This window comes from Empidonax traillii, unplaced genomic scaffold (assembly GCF_003031625.1).
Source record: "Empidonax traillii isolate 1590-97213 ecotype Southwest subspecies unplaced genomic scaffold, ASM303162v1 scaffold1211:size273671, whole genome shotgun sequence".
NCBI lineage: Eukaryota > Metazoa > Chordata > Aves > Passeriformes > Tyrannidae > Empidonax > Empidonax traillii.
In genome coordinates this window covers 24,581-48,521 of record NW_020956404.1, presented here as the reverse complement: position 1 = coordinate 48,521, position 23,941 = coordinate 24,581, and the positions used below count along the sequence as shown (strand labels likewise).

The 23,941-nt window shown below is 45.9% G+C and overlaps 1 protein-coding gene and 1 long non-coding RNA gene across 8 annotated transcripts in view; one reads left to right on the top strand and one right to left on the bottom strand.

Annotated features, from left to right (window-relative positions):
- PPP2R5E (protein phosphatase 2 regulatory subunit B'epsilon) overlaps positions 1-5,890 on the bottom strand; it is an 81,795-nt gene extending 75,905 nt beyond the window's left edge. For 3 of the 6 annotated variants that reach the window (XM_027905806.1, XM_027905809.1, XM_027905808.1), the window contains exons 1-2: positions 5,752-5,856; positions 3,915-4,012 (exon numbers count right to left, since the gene is read on the bottom strand). In XM_027905806.1, coding sequence (XP_027761607.1) covers positions 3,915-4,012 — 98 coding nt within the window. In that variant the 5' untranslated portion in view covers positions 5,752-5,856. Of the gene's footprint in view, positions 1-170; positions 513-3,914; positions 4,013-5,751 lie in introns of those variants that run through there. The other 3 variants (XM_027905810.1, XM_027905811.1, XM_027905807.1) reach the window with 2 other exon arrangements.
- On the top strand, positions 1,032-11,266 carry LOC114069190. 2 transcript variants are annotated; one of them, XR_003573738.1, is made up of 5 exons: positions 1,032-1,142; positions 2,116-2,187; positions 2,648-6,075; positions 8,298-9,085; positions 10,005-11,266. It is a non-coding gene; the product is annotated as an uncharacterized LOC114069190 (long non-coding RNA). The 2 variants fall into 2 exon arrangements; XR_003573737.1 differs by having other exon boundaries at positions 2,116-6,075.
- Positions 11,267-23,941: the final 12,675 nt, after the last annotated feature.

The following is a 23,941-nucleotide window of genomic DNA, read 5'->3' as shown; positions in this document are numbered from 1 at the left end:
GGGGGGGGGACGGTGGGAGACGCGAAAATACCGACGGATATCGGCGGGCAAAAAGGGAGCAGAGGCGCAATTATCCGCTCCCGGCTGTCATTTCCAGACGGGATCTCCGCAGCTGGAACATGTCCTCCCGCAGCCCTCCTCCCGCACCGCCGGGCCGGCCATGGAGTTACCTTGACGCTCCCGGGTAGAGAAGCCGGAGACGGAGGGAGGCGGTGGCGGCCTTGGCGGAGCGCAGCCGATGCCTGGCGGCGGCGGCCCGAGTGCGGTTCTCGCCGGGCTCGGTCGCTGCCGCGGCGGCGCAGGAGCCCTGTAGGCCTCGGCCTCGGCGGGGCCTCCCCGGCGCAGGGCGGCGTCGGCGGCGGGTTCAGGCGCGGGCGGCTCCGCTCAGTCCCGTGCACTCCCCGCTGCCTGCGGTGCCGCTGCCTCTTCACATTCCCGGAGAAGGGCCCTGCGAGGCGGGGTGGTGTGGGGTGGTGGTGGGGGAGCCGCCGAGCAGAGCAGAGCCAAGCCGAGCCGAGCCGAGCGAGGGGGAGCGGCGGGCGCTGAGAAGGGGGGGGGGGGGGGGGGGGGGGGGGGGGGGGGGGGGGGGGGGGGGGGGGGGGGGGGGGGGGGGGGGGGGGGGGGGGGGGGGGGGGGGGGGGGGGGGGGGGGGGGGGGGGGGGGGGGGGGGGGGGGGGGGGGGGGGGGGGGGGGGGGGGGGGGGGGGCAGTGCCGGGCAGGGCGGGGAGCGCGGGTTCCGCCGGCGGCGCTGGCGCGGGGGAAGAAGAGCGAGCGGAGGGTCCCGGTGGGCGTCGGGGTCGCGCTCCTATTGTGGCTCTCAGCGGGCTCCGGCCATGGCACTCGCTCGCACGCACTCGCTCGCTCACAACCGAGCGCGCTGCTGCCACCGCCCCCCGCCCGCGGACCGCCCCCGACCGCCCACCGGAGCCGCCGCCGGGACGCGCCGCCTCAGTGGCGCCCGGAGCCGCCTTGGCCGCCGGGACCGCCGGGAAAGGGCCGCCCCCTCTCCCGGCAGCGGCGTGGCCCCGCCGCTCCCGCAGCCCCGCGGGTCCCTCGCATCCTTCGCCTGGGCGAGCAGCGGGGCCCCCTCGGCTGAGCGGTAAAACCCGGTGCTGCTGAGGGAAAACCCCGCTAAGGCTGAGGTAAAGCCCCCCGTGGGAGCCCCTTCCCGGGGAGGGCGGCGGGCGAGGGGCCGCGCCGGGTCCGGCCGGAGGGACCCGCTGCGGGCACGGCCGCAGTTCCCTCCTTGGCTCCGCAGTGGGAAGCAGCGGCTGCTCCCTCCCTCTCCTCTCTGCACCCGTGGGTTTCTCAGCCCAGTGTGTGAAGGCTGTCTGCACCACCCTTTTTTTATTTACCCCCAACCAAGTGTATTTTTTATGTACTTGAAACCAGGGACTGGCACAACGGCTGCTTGTGGATAGTATGGTTAAGTGTCATAAATTTTTGTTTTAAACTTATCTACCTGATGGCTTTGGTGTCTGATGGTTTTGTTTTGGGTCCCGGTTGGTTTGTTCGTTTGTTTTCCCCAAAATACAGCGAACGGCTATGGCAGTGGAGCTGGTGGAGGGACTGGAGAACAGATCTTTGAGGAGCGGCTGAGGGAGTGGGGTTGTTCAGCCTAGAGAAGAGGAGGCTCAGGGGGAACCTTATTACTCTCTACAACTCCTTCAAAGGAGGCTGTAGCCAAGTGACAGGATAAGAGGACACAGTCTTAAGCTGCAGCAGGACAGGTTTAGGTTGGACATTAGGAAGCATTTCTTCAGAGAAAGGGTGATTAGGCATTGGAATGGGCTGCCCAGGGCAATGATGGAGTCACCATCCCTGGAGGTGTTTAAGGAAACACTGGACCTGGCACTCAGGGCCATAGTCTGGTTAACACGGTGGTTTTGGGTCAAAGATTGGACTGATGATCTCAGAGGTGCTTTTCCAGCATAATTGATCCTGTGATTCTGTAATGGTGTTAATATGGCTATTGTGTTTGAAAATACTCTCCACTGTTTCTCCTGTATTTCTGGCAGAAAAAAAAAGGTGACTTATATGAGCAGCAGCCCTCCTGTGTTGATATGACCAAATCCCTCTGAGCTACAGTCTTTTTTTTTTTTTTTTTTTTTTAAGGAAATGAGCTCAAGGGCAGTTTGAGAGCTGGTTGCTTTGGTGGAGAAGTCACATCCCCTCCTTTTAGTGCAGGTACAGAACCCTCTCAACATTACTAATCCTGCAAAGGATACCTAGTTGTTGTCCCACTCAGCTTCTTGACTCAGCTTTTGGCATAACGGAGGGCGTGGGACTGTGTCAGACTCGATTTAAAGTGATGTAAGCTGTTGTCAAACTACTTTCAAAATTGCTAATTTTCAGGCAGCTAAGTTCCCTGGTCCAGCTCACACTGAGGAACCTGGAGCACTGGTTAAAAGCTCATGGCCACTGAAGTATAACTAATAGATGTGATATAGTTTTGCCTCTCATCTCTCAAAATGCCTCTTCATATGTTTAAAAATAGACCTCCCCTAAATTTTTTTACCCATAGACAAAGCGATTTCGGTTCACGTCAATCCTTCCTTGTGTGACATGGTTTTAAACCTCTTAAGATGCTTATTTCTTGGCTCTGTGTTGTCTCAAAATCATTCACATCTTTTTTTTTGAAGTGTAGCACCCAAGCCTGGACACTGCTACAACTGAGGCCTCAACAGTGCCAGCATCTGCTGTCCTGCCTGTCACAGACCACATTCCTGTGTACATGTGCCAACACAAATACTTGGGAGTCAGTCTGATCTATCCACAGTCTTGCTGACCTGTCTTACCCCCGCATCCATTTCTGCTGACCTACCAAGCCAGTTATTTCTCCCTCAAGTAGACAGTAATGCTGCTTGAGAAATTACTTCCTGCAGCAGCCCTAATGCTATGCCTTCAGTTTTATTGCTGGATAATCAAGCAGTCAAAACACACTTTGGAATAAAATTCCACATGATGTTAAGTCAGAAAACTTGTAGAATTTGCCATCCTTTGTAATCGATTGCATTTCTCGCAAGGATTGTATTTGAAAAAGCAGAACTTAGATTGAACTGTGCCATGGTTACAGAAAGGTTGTGTAACTAAATTTAGAAGAGAGATTTTTACATGTTTTTAAATATTCTAAACTTGAAATTCACTTAAACTAAAGGAGCTAAAATAATGTAAATGTTAGCAAGGACTGATAATGAAGAATGTAGGTCAAGGACAGGGTGTTGTTACACCAATAAAAGGTAAAATATGGTAGAAACAGTGTAACTTCTCATCAGTGAGGGACAGAACCTGCAGACAAACATGTTTTGCTGTTATATGCACTTAATTCTGTTAGTTGTGTTTTTCAGTGACATACTTTCATTCTCAGTTTTGTTCACTGTCCTGTGTGCTGCTTTTGATCTGCACAGTGCAATGAGCAGCTCAGAAAGTTATTGCCAGCATACTCTGCAGAAGGGAAGTTCTAGCACAGCCTGATGGCTACACTGGCACTTCAGGTGCAGTTGAGCAAGTCATTTTACATGATTGTGCTTCAGTCTTCCCAGTATGAGAAGAAATCCATCTTTGTGAAACACTAAAAATCTAAAATTGAAGCCTGTGATGTGGGTATCTATTAAAATAAGTGCCACAGAAGGGATAAAAATCAACGCTGCTGTCCAAGTCCTGTGCACACAGAGGTTTTTACTCCTCATTCTGCCTTTGTATAACAGCTACAGAATTAGTTCTTCCATACAGCTGAGCAAGCTGGTAAATAATGCATTCAGCTGGTTTATTTCTTAGATGGTCAACACATGGTATGTTTGGTCCATTTTGCTTGTGTAAAGCATTTTTATGATGCGTTTTACATCAGGTGATGTTTGGATGGTAACAATTCGAGAAAAATACAGGCTTTGTCAGTGAATAAACAGAAATCTTACCTTTTCTGTTTCACTTGGCCATCAGATTTTGCAGAGTAGGCTTCCCACTTATTTCCAGATCGCTTTCTTTTTCCTCCTTTAATCTGTGAAGTCCTCATCTGTGAGGAGATTTAAGAGCACAATATAAGATATGAGTGTAAAACTGCTGATATTTCAAAGGGGCACTTGTCCTTCTCCTACTCTCTGTATGGTCTGCATTTTGTAAAAGTTGTTACTTTAAAAGAAATGGATGAGTGAATTCCAAGCAGAGATGGAGAAGAACTAAGTACAACAGGTGTTTTACATAGATGTGTATCTCTATATGTTTATATATGTGTTTGTATAAATACGTATAATACCAATTTGCAAGAATAAAAATTGACTTTCATCAGATAAAGTTCACATGACCAACATCTCCCATACAAGTGTGTGGGCATATATATGAAAATATGTGCACAGTCAGTACCTGCAGCCCTTCCTGGAGATTTACAAGCAATAACAAGTTCTTTTGATCAGTGTTTCTCCACTGCTGTCAAAGGTACAAGACAAGCCTATCCTTTTCAAAAGTGGCACTGCCTTACTCTCCCACAAAAGGGCTTTTTAAAAAATAGCTGGAGAGGAATTTTCAGGGCCAGCTCCTCGCCAGTTCGGCACTGTGCTGTTTAGCGCCCAGACAGTCAGAACAGCAGTCAAGAGTCCTCCAAAACAGAGATGTTTGTACCAGTGACTCAGATTTGTGCCACTTCGCGTTTTTTTTGTGTGTGTGTGATTGAAGTTCCGCAATAGACCATCTGTTATGGCCACCCAGGCAGGAGTAGGGAGCTCTCATCCACACTGGCATTCTGCTCTCCACATAGCAGCTTATCAAACGGGATTGCTAAGGAGGTACCCCTGTGGAAGTCCTGCTCTGCTGGGTGATAAACATAAACGGATCTGGCTGGAGCTTGTAAACGTCTCACATGGCACATCTGACATGTATTTGTCTACAGGAAGGGTCACATAATGCTCCATAAAGGATCTCCGATATGTCAAAAGGAGCATTATTGGGGGTACCATGGGATTAGTTCAGATATTCCCTGTTCCAATACCAGTAAGCAAGAAAAGACTTGCTCTCCCCAGAGAACTAATTATTCAGACCGGCAGGAAAAAGACCAGAAAGAGAAAGCGTTATGGAGGAAGCAGCAGAGCTGTTTGAAGAGGCGAATCAGCATGTGAACAAGGCTTTTCTGATACATCTTTTAACAAAAATGAACACAGTGGAACACCACATCAAAGTAACTGTCCTGCTCCATCAGCGTGATTGAAATGGCACAATCCGTGATTTTTTTTTTGTTTGTTTTGTTTACTTTTGAATGAAATTCACACGTAACAAGAAAGCATTTCTACTTAAGTCTGTTTACCCTGCACTTGACTCCTGATTCATGTGTTCTACATTTTGGGGAGGAGCGGCATGTCCGGCTTTTGGGCGACGTTTTTAGTCACCATACCAAGTTTCTGCAACAATAAGCAAGTGCTTGTTCCTCCTTGCCTCCTGCCCCTCCTCATATCAGCTCTGTGATAGCACTGTCAGTGCCCTCAGGATCTGAATTCCTGGTGTGGGGGGGCGGGGATGGGGGGGGTGTAAGCGTTTTAGGGTCATAGACACAACTACCAGAATGGGAACTAATTCTTCCTCTCTGTTTATAGACACTGCGTCATTTGAAGTCTGCTTCTCTAGTCAACATGGCAAGATAAGTAGGAGCTTGCTCTCCTCGGCAGCTGGAGAGCTGCCTCCTCCCAGCACAACACTGCTCTCACTGATTCCCAATTCACGGTTTTGTTCCTACTTTGCTCCCCTCCCCCCAGCGTCTTCACTTGCCTTCAGGCCCCAGGCGCTCCTTTAAGCCAAGTTTTCTGAATTTTTTGGTTCGATTTCCCTTGCTGCCTGTTTGCCTCTGCCTTCCTCGGGCTTTGCGGTGCTCTCCTCGCCCAACCTGCCCTCCCCAACTGTCCCTGCCCTCCCCAACTGTCACTCCCCAGCTGTCACCCCCCAACTGCCACGGAAGGTTCCAGTGCTCCCCTTTCTCTCCCGGGGCAGTGCCCACCGGGCTGCCTCTGCCTCTGGTGCCTGAAAGCTGCCTGGAGACACAGCCACGTGTGTTACCTGGTCCCCCTGTGCCACTGGGGCGTTCCTGAGTCCCAAGTGAAATGAGCCCCACTTCTGTTCCTTTGCTTTGTGATCAAACCTCCTTCCAGTACCTGAAGGGAGTCTGCAAGAAAGATAGGGAGGGACAAGAGAATGGAGTGGCAGGACAAGGGGGAAAGGCTTCACATTGAAAGAGGGTAGGTTTAGATTGTGTGTTAGGAAGAGTTTCTTTGCTGTGAGGGTGGGGAGGCCCTGGCACAGGTTGCCCAGAGAAGCTGTGGCTGCCCCACCCCTGGAAGCGTTCAAGGACAAGTTGGATGGGGTTTGGAGCAACCTGGTCTAGTAGAAGCTGACCCTCCCCATGTCAGGGGGTTGGAATGAGATGGTCTTTAAAGTCCCTTCCCATCCAAACCATTCTGTGATTTGCAGTCTCCTCAGTTATCTCTGCATTTAATGTGTTACAAGCCAGCATGTATGCTGCTATAAAACCATCCTCCTCATAGGAGCACTCAGTTTTACTGAGGCCCAAGTTCCTATCTATCACACCTTGAAAAGGGCTAATGAGTAAAAAATACCTGTGTGTGTTGAAGGTGCCCAGCAGTGCTTTTTAAGTGTGTGAACTGTAGCACTTCCCACATCTCCAGTGAGGCACCTACTGGCTCCCTCCCAAGCTTGGCACATCTCCCATGGTTTATAGCAGTTGATAAAACTCTTGAGATTTTCCCCAAGTTCAGAGTCCCTGAGGCTGGAGTAGGCTGAGACAGAGATATCTTGTTCCCTTTGTTATGAAAGAGAACAAGCAAGTATTCGTGTTGTATTTTTTCAGCCTGCTTTATCTCTGTCTCACGGTACAACTTTAACCTATTGGATACTTTTAAAGTTTTCAAATTATGGCAAGGGAAAGTCTTCCACAGTCAGAAGCTAAGCTCAGCATTGTAGGGAATGCTTAACATCAGAGGGGGTCTAACAGCACTTAAACAAGTTTAAAATATAAGTTTTAATGGGTTCCAGATTTTGCAGTGCAAGTGAATGAATATGTATGAATACTGCCAAAATGGGAAGGACAGGAAAAGAAAGGCTATAAGAGCATTTTCTAAAGCCTTCCTAGATCTACTGTCAGGGTTAAACAAATATGATAATTTTGCCACCAAGATAATTAAATGAATAAGGAGGTTGTAGTTCTGTCATGACCCTGTAAGAGAATTACAGATGCCCTGTAAATGACTAGTAAGAAAGAACTTCATATGAGAGAGGAACTGGAGTTGGAAACCAAAAGCTATAAATCTTAGAAAAAGACAGAAATTGATTAGATTTAGACAGAAAATAGCAAAGAAACACCTAAACAATCTCCTGACTAAGCAGACCTCACAAAAATAGATGACTGGAACAGGAACAAAACTGGAGTTCTGTGCAAGTGCTGGAAGTTGAAAAACCTGGTTGAAGAGATGAGATTGTCTCACTTTAAAGGAGCACTGATAGAGACGATTTTTAGGAAATACTGATAAGGAATGGCATTAAAGCCTCTCCAGCACCTCATGGCAGAAAGAGAAGAGGATGCCAAGGTTAGGAAAGGAATAGCAAATAAAACAGGAATCATCATCATGCCATTGTACAAATCCATTGTGCATCCTTCCTTTTCTGTAACTCAGGCTAATTTGGTATGGACTGTATTTAGAGAATACAGAGAAAGCCAAATGATAAGATGGCTTCGTATAATTCTCAGGCAAGAAGAGGATTAATACTCTGGGGATCTTGAGCTCATAAGAAAAACACTTCATGCTGAATTTGCTAGAAGTTTGTCAAGATCTTCGATGGAATGGAGATGGGTGAAGGACTGACTTATTTATCAGAACTGCTTTGTACTTGTGTTCTCTGGTAAGGTGGAATACTACAAGCTCTCACATCCTGTTATGAAGGCAAAAGGTGTGAATAGGTTCAGTAAAGGAAAATTTGTAAAAACCAGATCCTCAGGGGTATCAAGGAGATTAAATTGTCCCTGTACTTCGACATGTTTGCAACATACGTTACATATGCAACATATTCATGACTGTAGAAGCTTATTTGCCACTAAATAAAAATGTACCAATATCAACTTTAAAAATCTATAGGTTCTGTAGAGAAGTCTAGACACCAGATTTGGGGTAAGATATCTCAGTATTCACAGAATAATTTGAGCCAATATAAAGTGTGTGATAATATTTGGCATATTATCATTATTGGGTGGCTTCTTTGACATACTCTCCAGCCCCCACACTTAGGGAATTTTCAACCTTATCCAGTGTCAGGTAGGACCTGGAAGAATTTGTAGCAAGAATCAATAGCCAAGACTTGAATGAGAGCTGATCAAAACCAGATATGAGATTTCCCTTTCTGAGAAGGTACAAGGAGAAGTTGAACCTACGATTTGCTAAGGCACCATAGGACACTCCTGGAAAATTCATCCTAAGCTATATTTGGTACGCTCACAGAAACTGGGGGTCCCACTCGAACCATTCCAGCTCAGATATCAATCGATCAATAAATAAATAAATAAATATTTAAGAGAATTGTGTGCTTCTGAGTCATGTTTAGTTCTAATATGTGTCTTTCTAGGTGAGCTCCTGCCTCGGAGCAGATTCATCTTTAGCTGCAATTCTATAGGTGTGCACCTGTACTTTATGTGTTAAAGTCCATCAAAAACACACCAGACAGTGAAATGCTAATACTGAAAGCTTTTAGAACACAAATGGCTAACAAGAGCTCTTCAGACAAGCTCTTCCCTGCAAGTTTGTTTTAGAATAATTACAGTTTCTTGCAGTTACTGGCTTTTAATGATGGGCTGTTGAGATGTTTTTTTTTAGTTCCATTATCTCTGTAGAGTTTAATTCTTGAAATTTTATCACCGTCTCGTAGTGTGAGTGTGAGATACTCCACGTCAGTGCTGCTCAGTGCCTGCTGGAGTGCAATTTTAAAATGTAATTTTTTTTTTTCTTTTCTCTGATTTATACCTAGGTATAAATTCATATTATTGTCTTGGGTTCCTTCTCGAAAACTCACTGCAGCTTCATTTGGGATCTTAAAATACGATGTAAGTCACATCCTGGAAAATGTGAAAATAGATTTTCTTCATCTTCTACATAAAACATCCTTTCTGAGTTACTAAACTTTCTTCCAAAGTACACTGTTCCTGATCCAGAATCTCATTCTGTGACACTCAGACTGTTCTGATTGCATCAAATGTAATTCCACCCCCACTGAAACCCACCTCAGGCCTTTTCCCGACGTGATCCAGCTATTTTTCTTTGGGATGTTGCAGGAAATTACTTACACGCTACCGTTCTGATACACGACAGCAAATACGCTTCAGAGGGTTTTTTTTTTCTTCATAATTCCTGGTAGCATTGCAACTCAGCAAACTGTTTTGATACATCTGTGTAAGCAATTTAACTCTCCTCCTGCTCCCCACTGCAAGTCACTGCTTTGCTTTTAGCAAATTGGCAGAATTCTAACAAACAGACACTCCAAAGCTTTCATACGGTGCCGTTGCCTGTCATCCCATTCAAATGGTTCCTTCAAGGAGATTGCCACTAGTGTTGGTCCTGCTGGTTGTCATCTGCGGGATATTTCAGCCAGAATGCCATGGATGCAGAATTCTTGATTTCATTTTAGTTTGCAAAAATATTTGCCATCTGAAGTGCTGCCTGCTTATTCTCAAGCCATTAGACAGAAATACAAGTAAGGTTCTCTGCTTTCAACTGAGATTTACAAAAATCCTCATTACCTCCTGGGAAAAAAAAAAAAAAAAAGAAAAAAAAATGGCAAAAGGCATTTGCAGGAAAAAAAGTAGGGCATCTATTGCTGCTGCATGTTTAATTTTATTTGATTTACTATACTTAACTTTTTCCTTTGTTGGCAAAAACAACCTTAGCTGCTGCTAATGCTGTTGCCAGCGTCTCCATCTGCATCTTTGGTTACTTCTTGGATTTATTCTCTTTCTGCATTTGCAGAATTCTGCTTGCATCCTCTGGACTCTCGTGGGAATTTTCTCCCTCTGTGGCCAACATTCACAGCAGCTTGAAGTTACTCTCATTGTGGATGGCATTTTCCTGCAGTTGAAGACACCTGAGCCCAGTTCCCTCTCGAGCCTTATCAGTGGCAGTGATCACCAAGGCCTCTGTCTCATCTTCAGAAGTCTCAGATTCACGTTGTGCACACCCCATGTTTCAGTTCTGTCGTTAATCCCAAATCCCCTTTTTGGAGAGTTTATCTGAATTAATTTCGTCTTGTAGTTTTGCCACATAGGTTTATTTTGCAGCTGGGCCCTTCCTTATCTTCCTTTTGTAGATTCCTTCTCTGGGGAGCGGTTTCATTAAAACACCTCGGAAAGCATTTAATTTAGTCTAAAAGTTGGTACTACATTTGTTGGCATTTCTGTCTGGCCTGTTTTCTGCTGACCTTTACTCAAATGATTAGGTACATGCATGTGTGCATGTATATTTGTCATGCTTTCTGTCTTGTTCAAGCTTAATTTTACTCCCTCAAAACAAGCTTTTCTCTTGAGCTGAGTGCCCCAGCTGTTCCGTTAGGACTGTGACAAGTCTGCTCATACGAGGCACATCCACGGCACATCTGAATGAAAGTAAACATCCTGTGTTCCTCAGCCTTCTATAAACCCCAGCAGATGGCTGCTGCTTTGACAAACCGTGTGGAATAGGGTGGATCACATTTCCCATGCAACAAGACTTATTTCTGGAAATGCAGACCCAGTATAATTCTTGAAGGTGGCAGCGTGGATCCAACCACAAAGTGGTTCAGCCCAAATCAGTCCCACGTGGTGACTCTTCGTAGCTCAGACCCTCTCGCTTTCTGGACTGGATGCACAGTGGGGGTTGCCTTAAATTGCTGATCCACACAAAGCTGCAGGAGGACTGGTAGCAGCTTTCACCTGCAGGTCTTTGTTCATCAGCCTCAAGGTCCTTTGTGTAATACTTGTTAGAATCTCGGTGTGTTTGGGTTTTTTTTTTCCCTGTGATTAAGTATTTTCTGGAGATGGATGGCATTTCTTAGAATTGACTGGATTTTTCCTTAATACTCAGAGACAGTCCCTGCTCAGGATACTGGCAGGATCTGCAGGAGGTGATGTATGTTTTCTGCACCTCAGGTAACACTCAGGAGACGTGTGCCACAGACATATGTCTTATCCTGGTTCCCTGCAGCAACAGTTCACTGGTGTGTCTGTGCTTACCCCGGGCCTGGAATCAAAGGCACTTCAGTGCCCAGGTGGATTAGCAGCAGTCACAGAATCACAGAATTCTTTGGGTTGGAAGGCACCTTAAAGACCATCCAGTTCCCAACCCCTGCCGTGGGCAGGGATGCTTCCACTAGCCCAGGTTGCTCAGAGCCCCATCCAGCCTGGCCTTGAACATTTCCAGGGATCATCCACACTTCCAGGGGAATCCACATCTTCTCTGGGCAACCAGTTCCCAGACTGAGACTTGACCCTGTGTGTGTGTGTGTGTGTGTGTGTGTGTGTGTGTGTGTGTGTGTGTGTTCCAGGACCCATTTCTCATTTTATTTCCTAAGAGGAGGCAACAAGGGAGTTATTTTGGCTGCAAGTCCAAGCAAATAGCCTCTGTTAGGTCTTAAAACTAATGTCGAGGATGTGTCCCGAGGGAAAGGCAGTTTGGGAGTGGGCTTCATCTTTTCTTGCTTAAAACTTTCCTCCACTGAGTAACAGGTTCGGGCTCAGCTATTTGTGCCCACTTCCATCAAATGTTGAGAGTATTAAGCATCAAAGGAGAAGGCTTTTGAAAGACCACTTGCATTCTTCAAGAACTTGTGTACTAACTTCTCAGCATGGATGATCTTCAGTGGGCTACATGTCTGGTCTGTTGTGTTCAGAGGCCCTAAAAATGCTGCCGTTTGTTTAGAAGCATAGAATCAAATAAGGCTGGAAAATATCTCCAAGATCATCAAATCCAGGAAATATTTGTAAAGAACTCCTGATATACTTGTTACAAAAAGGCTGAGTGCAAGCTGGTCTAGCATCATCTATCCCTGTGTGCCTTCATCAGCCAGAACCTCACTGGTCATGCAAACCCAACACACAATTAATTGTGGGAAATCTCCCTCCATCACACCAGTGTGGAAAGCTCCCAGTGGCTCTGGAGTGCATACTTCCATTAAGGATTCAGTAGACTGATCACACTCCAAAACCCATGAAGTCTTTATTATTTCCCAAGTCAAAGTTTCTTACACTTCTAATTTCGTTTACAATTCATTGTTTGGGGTTTTTTTTAACCATTTGCTGTTGAGCCGAATTTCATTATATCTTAAGACATTCTGTACCATGTCCACTGCACTAAGTCACTTTCTCATTAGCCATCCTGCCCTTCCATTCACTATTTGGTCATTTCAGAGCAAGCCAGGAGGCAGGAACTTTGAAACCAGAGATTTTACAGGGTCTCTGGCCAGCATTCTGTTCACACTGGTGGCATTTTTTTGTGTAACATCACATAAGGGCATCATCCTCTTGGTGAGCTATTTCTGTGGCTAAACAGAACAAACACATTGTTGGTCAAAATCTCTAAATAGTTGGAGTAAGAGATGAGACTGTTCATCCTGTCTTCCAACAGCTGCTTCTGTTTCCTTGAAGAGAGACTCCCTAGGTGGTTATGTCCATTTTCCCACTAATGGGACTAAGTGTCATTGACTGGTGTACACGGCCAAAGACTTTCTTGAGACGCCTTTTTTTTTAACAAAAGCTTGTGCTCAGAAAAAAAAAATCAATATTACAGAAAAAAACAACCTATCAACATTTTCCCTTACACAGAGACGAGTTTCCATTTGCTTTATATTATTATATTTCCTGGCCACAGAAAGATGGGCACTGAAATCAGGTGGATTACCTGCAGTCACGGAACTCTGCCAGTAATTCATTATATTTTGCGAGTTGCAATATTCCTGATCTCGTTTTGATTCTTTATTCCGGAAGAAAGATTTTAAAACTGCTTGTACTGACCCCCTCAAAGGTGTTTGTAAATAAAGTATGAACCACAAAGCTCTATCTGTTTCTTGCCCTTTATTTTTGCCTTTTTTTTTCCCCCCAGCGGTGCCTCTTTGGCTTTTCCACGGAGTTTTTCGAACTCAGCAAAAGCATCTGTGAACCATTTTGCCTGCTACAGTAAGACATGTGTTTATGCATGTAGACTTCTCATCTGGGAAGATGGACAACAATATAAACCCTTGTACTACAAAACCAGACAAACTTACAATCATAGAATAATTTAGGTTGGAAGAGACCTCTAAGATCATCGATTCCAACCTTTGACCCAGCACTGCCAAGCCCACCACTAACCCAAGCCCCCAAGTGCCACATCCACACATTTTTTGAGCACATCCAGGGGTGGTGACTCAGCCACTTCCCTGGGCAGCCTGTTCCAGTGCCTGACAACCCTTTCAGTGAAGTAATTTTTCCCAATACTTTTCCACCCGTACAAAAAAGTACGGTTCCACACAAGTGGGCCTTGAGTAAAATCGTCATGAATGATACCAGTGGTCAAATGAGGCATCCAAAATCAGTTATTCCTCACCAAGAAAGCTGGAAAGTGTAAACCTTCCAGCACCTGGAAGGAGCCTAAAGGAAAGCTGGAGAAGGGCTTATTGCAAGGGCAGGTAGTGACAGGACAAGGGGCAATGGCTTCAAACTAGAAGAGGGTAGGTGTAAAGTGGATATTAGGAAAAGACTCTTGGCTGTGAGGGTGGTGAGGCCCTGGCACAGGTTGCCCAGAGAAGCTGTGGATGCCCCATCCCTGGAAGTGTCCAAGGCCAGGTTGGATGGGGCTCTGAGCAACCTGGGCTAGTGGAAGGTGTTCCTGCCCATGGCACGTGGTTGGAATGAGATGATCTTTAAGGTCTCTTCCAACCCAAGCCATTCTGTGATCCTGTAATACCATAATACATTTTCTGTTATTTTTGCTGTATTCAGAGGCAATGGGCCACATGCACAGCCCTGAAAATCTTGGGAGAAAATGCTAATTGGAGTGACAGCCTACACCACACACGGCCAGAAACCTTTAGTGAACACGCTCAGCCTCTCACCTTCTTGCTCCCTACTCATACGTGATCCTGCATCACATGTATGTCCCACATCTAGCTCCTGTTCCCCCCACTCCAACTGCTGTGTGTGCCTCACAGCTGCCCAAAATCTATCCTAACCTGGCAGGGGCTATGCCACTGGCTAGAAAGGAGGACAGCAAGGTCCAGCTGATCAAGCCCTTGCAGAGGGAAGCAACCTGTGTGATTATTAAAGAAGGTTACAGAAGCCTCAAACTGTTCAGGAGAGAAACACAACTCCCTGCGAGAGCAAACAAGGCACATTCAAATGTGTTTAATTGTGTGTGCCTGTCTGAAAATCTGGCTCATCATTCCTCTCTCTGTTTCTCACTCAGAGGGTCACTGAAAACACTGATATGCCAAGGAAGCCAATTCCTTGTGGGATCATGACTCTGCTCCACGCAGACATTTTCCCTTCTGTCACTTGGCATAATTCAGTATGTGACTTGAAAATTCAAAATATAAACAAGAGAGAGGAATCAGGGCCAATAGTGTTGCAAGCAGAATTCTCAGACCTTCCCAGTAAGTGGAAAATACCTCTCCTCTAGAAATACCAGCCATTTCTCCATTCTTTTGAGCTATGAACCATTTCTTTGCAGCTTTTAACCTATGAGGAAATTGGGACAAAAATAGCAGTCAAACATACATGTATAAGACTATAAAACCACACCACTCAGTGCCTCACTGTGTGATACACAATTTATCAGGCAAGTTTCTACCACCTCCTTGTTCTTCTCTTCCTGTGAATTGCTGATTTCTCTTTCTCTCTCAGAACTATTTTCTCCCTTAACTTTATTGTCCTTTGACACCTTTTTAAAAAGAGTTATGAGATATATAAGTGTGTGTTTAAGTATATCTTTGTTCCTGCTGCTTTCATCTGTGTTACAAATGCAAGGTAAAAACCTTCAGGGTATTTATGCATCATTCTAAGGAGGACAGAACTGTCCCTTATATTGTCCTTTAGCAGCTTCTGGTCATTCCCATGTTCCAGGATGCACAAAGTTACTGCAGATCTTTCCTGAAAATTGGTAAATGATACACCTGGGCTAAACAAATGGAAAATTCACCACGAGCGCAGACAGATGTCTTCTGACCGCCAAATCTGAGGTGTTACCTTTCCTGCAGTTCCTTATCTAATGCAGTGAGTGCTGCCCCTCTTCCAGGGTGGCAAGAAACAGCAGGAGGCAGTGACATTGAGATATCTCTGGAGCAGTTGTTTAAATGGTAATGTATCTTCTGATATTCTTTACTGACAGTTCTGGCATCTTCCTCAGCCACTGCTGTGGTAGTTGCTCCCCTCCTTGGTTACACGAGCTGCTCTTTTGGTCCTCACCAGACCCCTCCGGCATCCGCTCCGAGCGGTCGGTGCTTCCCTGACGTGCTGCCATCGAGGCAACCAAGCGAACAGGGAAGAGGCTGCAGAAGCCACTTGTGCTGCTCTGGCTCCTTCTCTCGTCTGTAGATTTATCATGGAAAGTACTCAAAATCAAAACCACTAAACAAGGCAGCAGAGATGCACCTGCAGCACGGGCCACATCCACACAGTCCCGAAACAATCCAGCTCAAGTTTCCCCTCACAGCCAGATTTAGAAAGGTCAGGCCAGCACAGGCATTTGAAGGGAAATGGCTTCATATTTTTAAAGTATGTGAAGTTTTAACATCTAATCTTTCAAATTAAGGAAAGCTCAGAATTTATGGGAGCAAGGAAGGCGCGATGCCTTTAAGAGAATTAATAAACTGAATTATCAAGAGCGGCTATTTCTTAACTAGGGGGGAAAGAAGGGAGGAGAATTCAGTGCAAGTTAATACTCGGCCAAAGAGTTTAACGAGCTATTCTGAATTTTGTCAGGGCAATGATTTTGACGAGGCAAAAAAAAAAAAAAAAAAAAAAAAAAAAAAAAAAAAAAAAAGGAAATATTTATAAGCATATGAGAAATATACTCAAATTTATTAACTATATGAAAAGTGTATATGAGATAAAAATATTTACGATGCTTCGGTAAATGCATAGTTGTCATTTCTTGTGAAGAAAATGCAACATTAATTTTAGCATTTCCTCTTTCTCAGATGTAAGTAGATTTCAGTGGCACACAAGGCTGTACTATACACTGAATTTGAGTTAAAGCACCGTAAGTCAGGGAAAGGACAATTATCTGCAGAATTCAGCCTGTTGTGTATATTTTTACATTACTAATGCTGGCTGTGTTGCCACGTGTGCTCATTTCAAGCCAGCTCAGGATTTACAACGTGCAGGTATGTAACGACATTGGCACTTACTCTCTGTTTCCTTATGGAGGAAGCAACAAATGCAAAACTTCAGTAGGAATGGAACACGGGTAAAACAAACACAGGGAAGATACTGAAACGCAAATGTTTACTCCAAACATTTGGACAATATTGAAATTTATGAAAATGTTGTCCTATGGAGATAAGTCTAGATCTAAGCCAGGCTAGATTAGCCAAGGATGGGGAAGAAACTGGGAAATTCTTAGTCCCAGATGAAAATGACAGTGGGTAAGCTTCTTTTACATGGCCTGCAAGTGTAAAATCCATCCACTGGTATCACTACTCTATTCACAGAACAACAAAACTGCCCTCAAAATGAGAGTATAATTGTCACAATAAGCTAATGATGGGATGGCTTTTGAGTCAACAGCATTTGTGCCTCACTGTGAGAGCTGCCAGCTTGACCAACCCTGTTTTATTTCTGGAAATCCCCATTATTTCATTTCCAGCAGCCCAGGACTAAGGGAACCCCTTTTCAGTGAGCACAGCCTGAAGCAGGTTCATGGTACAAGTGATACAGTAACACCACCACCACCTTCTCCCAGAACTGAGACTCCTACCAGTTGCCCCAGCAAGGTGCCCTGTGCAATACTGGCACCGATGCAGGGGACAGAAAGCCTTGGAACTGCGCTGGTACACCCCAAACACCCCGGAGGATAACTGTATTACAAATAAACACATACAATGTAAATACTACAAAGCATTCAGAGATGATGTTACACCGGGGGATTTCTCACCTGGGAGCAGCCCAAGAGGGGTGGTCTGCTGTTGTGGGAGGAGGTTTTCTCCCATATGTTATTGAGTATAGAAGGGTGACAGAGGCAATATATGACTTTGCTTCCCAGTGGAGGTTTTTAAGGAGGTTTTTAGGGTTTGTTTTACATGTTTTCCAAGTGTTTTCCATGGCTGGGGGGAAACTTAAATGTGTACTTGTGGTGGGTTGCCCCTGGCTGGAAGCCAGGTGCCTACCAAGCCACTCTGTGACTCCTCTCCCCAGCAGGACAAGGGTGGGGGGAGAAAATAAGATGGAAAATCCTCATGGGTCAAGATAAAAGTAGTTAAAGCCAAAGCAAAGGCCATGCAGAGAAGCAAAGGAAAACAAAGCATTTATCCTCTACTTCCCATCAGCCACAAGGAATGTCCAGCCACTTCCCAGGAAGTTGTTCTTCAGTATGTAGTGGTTGGTCTGGAAAGCAAACATTGTAAGGAAGGAACACCCTCCCCTCCTTCTCCTTTCCCTCAGCTTTTATTGCTCAGCAGGCACTGTATGGTTCGAAACATCCCTTTGGTCAGCTGGGGTCAGCTGTCCTGGCTGTGTCCCCTCCCAGCTTCTTGCCCACCCCCCAGCCTGCAGGTGAGGGGGGAATGTTGGAGAGGCAGCTCCGTGCTGTGGACACTGCACAGCTGCAGCCAAAATACTTGTGTGATATCAACACCTTTCCAGCTACACCAGTGCACAGCACAGCTCAGGCAGGGCTGCTGTGGGGATAATGAACTGCACCCCAGCCAGACCCAACTCAGTGCACAAAACATCTCCAGCCTTCCCAGGATGGAAGCTGTGAATGCTCACAGCCATTGAAGACCTGTCCTGCCTTCCAAGAATGATGATTTTGAAGGGATTGCCAGTGCCCTTAGGGCATTAAACACGACACTGCTGAACTTCTGGTAACCAAAGGGGAGATCCAGGGGTTTAGCAAACTGAAGTGAAACGAAACAGACTTGTTTTATCATTATCTTCTTACATAATGTACAATGGCAACCAAGCACAGATGGGCCGTACGCTGCATCCCAAGTGTGTGTGGTATTAAGAGCTCCTGCAATTCATAAAATCCACACCAAAACACAGTCACTACAACAGAGGACAGAAGGCAACAGCCTCTCTGTCCCCTGGTCTCTCACCTCACACCATCTCTTCCACATCCACGCCTCAGCCTTGCTGTTAATTCCGTCCCCTCTGGCTCTTTGAGGAACAGAACAAATGAAAACACAAGATTGCTTTAGCATCACCCATGGTTAAAAGCCTCCATTTAGCTTTAATCTTGGGGCCACACAGGACCACAGCCTGGACTTTTCTCTCTACCACTCCCCCTGAACAGGTTTCCATCTCCTGGGCTCAACCTGGCCCCCCTGCAGTCAAGCCACGCTCTGTGATGAGGCATTTTTCTGCCACCCTCTGCAGTCACCCAGGCACTGTGTCCACCGAGCTGCCCCGAGTTTAAATCAAGCAGGTCCCACTCAGGGGTTCCCAAACGAGTCTTTAAACGGTGGAAAAGGTGCTCCTCTTGACATTTGTGCCGAGGGCTTAGAGGTGAGCAGCGGGCAGGGGGAGGGAAGGCAGGGCCAAGCCCCTGGGACAGTTTGTGCTCCAGTAGCACAACATGATCTTAGAGGTGCAAAGCAGGAAGGGGTGTGAGGGCAGAGCTCGGTAAAACTTGCTCGGGGCAGAGACACTGAGCTAAAGCACCAACTTCAGCCCCTTTCCCCCATCCCCGGGCCTGGCTCCCATGGACTGGCACAAGCAGTTCCTTTGCCTGTGCCTGCCTTCCCCTCCTGCTCATTAGCAAGGGAAACGACGTCAGCCGAATGGAGCTGGCAGGAATCCCACCACTGCGTTTGCTAAATGGATCTATTAAAATGTAAACAGAGATCACATTGCAGGGCACCATCGTAAAATACCGCGGGGGACACCCCAGCCCGGCTCCCAGACATCCTTCGACGCTGGCGGTGCTGAGCCCCTGCCCCTCTGCCTCGCCGTGGTCACAGTTATCCCGTCTTTTCCTCCTCCCTCCAGGCGTTTTCCCACTGGATCCTTGGAAAGCTCATTATTGTGTCACTCAATGATGCATGCTGCATCTCCAGCACATTTTGGAGCCACTCGAGCTCTCCGAGGCTTCCTGAAACAGCAGGAAAACAGGACTCTGGGGCCTTACTGTCCCCTTGCCATCCCTACAGAAGCCCTGGAGTTCGCAGCTTAGCCCTGGTGGAGCACAGGACAGGCCACACAGGTTCCACCTGTCCCACTCCTGCCTGATACGCATCTGGGAGGAGTTTCTATCACCTCTTTGTCTGACTTCCAAATGAACGTTTTCCTGCTCTCTCCCCTGCTCCTGCTCTCTCCCCTGCTGCCCCCCCTCGCTCTCCCCAGGGGCTCTCAGGATGCCACCAAACCATGACTTTATTCTCTTTCAAGGACTCTTTAAAGCCAGGTGCACATTCCCCTGCCTGCCACCTGGTCCACAAAAGCTTGACAAAAATTGGGAGGGGGTTGGGGAAAGGTGAGGGGTTGATGACCGTGACTTGCCTTGCTGGCGCTCTCATCTCTTTCCCCTTCCTTGGGTGGTTTATTCCTATTCTATTCCTGTTCTCTCTGTCCTCTGGGGTTCTAGACCTCAACAGAGGCTTCAAAGCTTGAAACTAACAGAATAAATTACTTCTGCTGGTCACATTATGAACTTTATAAACATTATAAAGCAGCAGCCTCGATGAGCAGAGGAATGGGAGCAAAGCAGGAGTTCCTGACTGATCAGTTCTGGCACAGATTTCTTATGTGCAGCTGGGGAGCTTTTTGCCTCACTTTCCCTCCCTGTAAAATGAAAAATACAACACCCACTCCCTGTTTGACACACTTAAAGGACAAGCTCTCTGGCAGGACAATCCACTGTTTATCCATAGAACACCACGTACAGCATGCACAGAGCTCTTCATCCCTGCAGGAAAACCTTGGGCTCTGCTGGTCCCTCCAGCCACAATAAACACCACCAGCAGGTGGGAACACCTCAGAGGTAAGTTAGTGGCACTCAGAGAAGAGTTTCTCAGGGAAGATAAAGGGAGATGCTGTTTTGTACTAGTCTCCAAAAGCTAATATATGTTAATGGGTTTCAAGCCCATTCTTCTCATTAAATGTATAATAATGGATGGAACAAAATGCATATTATTTATATTTAAAAAGCTGTGCCCTTAGAAACCTAGATTCCACTTGGGTTCTAAAGTTTAGAGGTTTTAATTTCACTCCTTGAGAATAACTATGTAACATACCTTTAAAAATGAGCTGGTTTATTTTAGTTATACTGGAGATAATGGTGGGGGGGATAGAGAAGCAGATTAAATCCTCTCTGAAAATCTGGGAAAAATAATCTTTGAGTGACAGAGCACCATTTTCTTCCAGAAGATTAGCAATAGTTTATTATTCCTAGTATATATTTAGACTATTCCACTTACACAGTTGCTTTAATATCAACCATATTAAAACCCTTTCGAGAGCTGACTGCATTTTGTAGGTGATTCCAAGCTCCTCCATGTGTTCTGTTACACAAAGTGCCTCTCAGGCCACCATTTCAGCAGGGGTTCACACACACCTGATCTCTCTGCACGTTGTGACAGGTAACAGAGCAGGTGGGCAACAACACTCTGATCTTCCCACTCTTCTTTCAATGTGCTGCATATGAAGCCCCAAAATATCAGCAAGCAAGACAGTGCTTTTAGAGCACTTGGTAACACTCTTGCTGTTTGGGGATTAAAAATATTTTAAAACAGTATGCTTCCTGTTCCTTTGGTGCTGTCCCAGTGCTTGTGTGGTGAGCCAGAGCTGGAAATTATCCTGGTAACTGCCAAGTTCACCTTTTCCTAAAGAACAGGAATTGTCTGAGATCAAGAAGAGCAAGACAGGGAACAAATACAGGAGGTTCTTAGTGATATTAGAGAATCATGGAATCCTAGAATCATTAAGGTTGGAAGAGACCTCTAAGTTCATTGAGTTCAACCATTAACCCAGCACTGCCAAGCCACCACTAAACCATGTCCCCAAGTGCCACATCTTTTAAATCCCTCCAGGGATGGTGACTCCAAACAAAGCACAGCCCTGGGCAGTCTGTTCCAATGCCTGACAACCCTTTCCATGAAGACATTTTCCCAAATATCCAATCTAAACCTCCACTGGCTAAACTTGAGGCCATTTCCTCTCAGCCTGTCACTTGTTACCTGGGAGAAGAGACCGACCCCCACCTGGCTACAACCTCCTGTCAGGGAGTTGTGGAGAATGATGAGGCCTCATTTTCCCCAGGCTGAGCCCCCCCCCAGCTGCTCCTCATCAGACTTGTGCCCCAGACCCTTCCCCAGCTCTGTTGCCCTTCTCTGGACTCACTCCAGCCCCTCAATGTCCTTCTTGTAGTGAGGGGCCTAAAAGTGAACTCAGGATTTGAGGTGTGGCATCAGCAGTGCCCAGCACAGGGGGCAGTCACTGCCCTGGTCCTGCTGGCCACGCTGTTGCTGATACCAGCCAGGATGCCACTGGCCTTCTTGGTAACCTGGGCACACCCTGCTGGCTCAAGTGTTACTTGAGTAACACTCTCTTTTTGAAGTGAGATGACACCAGATTACATAGGAAGTCAAAACATCTTTAACAGAAAATAGAAAAAAGAATGGAAAGGCAACACAAACACAGCAGTAGCTGCTCTCTGCACTGCCTGCTCCAGGCCAGCCACACATTGCTTTAATCTCCTATACCTTGGCTTCTGACCCCCCCCAGAATGCTCTGGTTTGTGTCCACATGAGCTGTGCAGGGCTCGCTGTGGCCTTTCCTCTCTGAGGTTCCTGACTGTGGTGCACCTGGAAACCTGGGATCGACAAGAAAAAGCTGCACAGGAACTTCACTCGCCCGGCCTGTGGAAAAAACGTTAAGAACTTGAGGGGTTTTATATTTTGCAAACAAAAGGAAGTTCATTTCCTCTGTTAGCTCACCATAACATTATGTGCAAAAACACGCCTGGAGCTCTTGAAATACCTTTACGTATTTCTGCATCTACCAAATTTATTTACAGAGCCATCTGGAAAACGCTGGCCCTTCATTTACAAGATACTGTGAAGCTTTTCGGAATTGTTTCACCAACAAAACTCTAAAAACACCCACACCTACAGAAATTGTCAACTATAATCAAGTCTCAGGCCTTGTTTTTGTTGTATTTAATGACTATTGACAGGACAGTTAAGACTGTCATAATAATGCATAAATAGATAGTTCTCCATTTGCTAACTTTGACATGTTAATAAATCTAGAAAATGTGTCTAATAATAAATCAGCAAATGGGTCTAATACACATCCCTGTAAGAAACCACAAATACTTCAGCTATGTCTCATTTAAATGCAGTCTTGGGGCATTCAAAGTTTAAAAACTAAATGGGAGAAAATTCTTCTATGAAATACAATAAACCTGCAGACTCAGAACATCTGGAGCAAAAGTAAGGTGAGAACTGGGAAACAGGAGTGTCCTGGATGGCAGGTGGGCACATAAAGGGAAGGGCAGCTCTCACCCCCTGCACATGGCACTGAGTTAGCTCGGAACGAGCAAGTTACAGCTCCCTCACTGTCTAGGCATCCTGGCAGTAAACCACAACAGAAATGTTAAAATAATAACACTATTAAAAATAAATAAGGATTTGGGCCTATTTTAGCCCAGATGTTTTAACAAAATGCCGCTATTCATTCCTTGGCATGTGGTGGGATGCCTGTGTGCTCCTGTTCTTACATTCCTGAATTGCCTTCATACTTTCTCCTATTTGCAACAGTTAGGACTCAACAAGCTCAACCCAACTCTAAGAATTCATTCCAACAATCATTTGATCTACTTGTGGCTCTAACACCATACACATCTAGAAGGCTACACAAGCTCTTTATTCCTGCCACGTTCCCAGCCTGCTGGCTGGAGGGATCCCTTCTGACCCACACAGCACTACGTGTCTTCATTCAGCAGAACAAGATTGTTTTATAAATGCTGATTTTTTTTTTTCTAATAAACATTAGCCTGTCCATTACTGGCTTCAGCTAGACTTTGATTTTTTGGGGTGTGAAGCTCAAACACCACCCTACTTGATCCAAGGAACATCCATCCCCCTATTTCTCCCGATCCCTCATGCATCAGTCCTAAATTGAGACAGTTCACCAAGATCATTGTTACAGAGAAGCCTTGAGCCTTTCTTCTTCAAATTATCCCCAAATTCCTGTTAGATAACACTGCACTCTGCATTCTCTAGATGGCTGAGTTAAAAGTCTGTTAAAGCAACATTCGAGATCTCCATCAGTGAATGTTTGGGGTTTCCCACCAGCAAAGTGTATCAGCCCCAATTTTTCCAAGACATGGTGATGAGCTCACATACCAACTATTACCCTCCACAGTGCTCTGGTGAGCTTTGAAGCTTTGCAGCGCTGGGAGATACCCAAAAAACAACCTAAATTGTTCAAACACAATTCAATTCACGCATAGGAACATCTTTCAGAGGCAAAAGCAGCTGGGCAGTAGCTGCTGGAGCACTGAGAGACCCAGAAAGTCCAGACCAGGGTCTGCACTCCTTCCCCCCTCGTGTCTGATGTGAGAAGCAGAAATAAAAGCACTTAAAGAAATTAATCTAAGACAAGAAACATGAAACTCTGAATGCAAACTTTACATCCAGCAGCAGGGAACAGTTTTGGGCAGCAATAATTACAGTTTAAGGCAGTGTTACAAACACTTTATCAGTTCTGTTTACCTTTCTGTCTTTATTCTTCATGTAT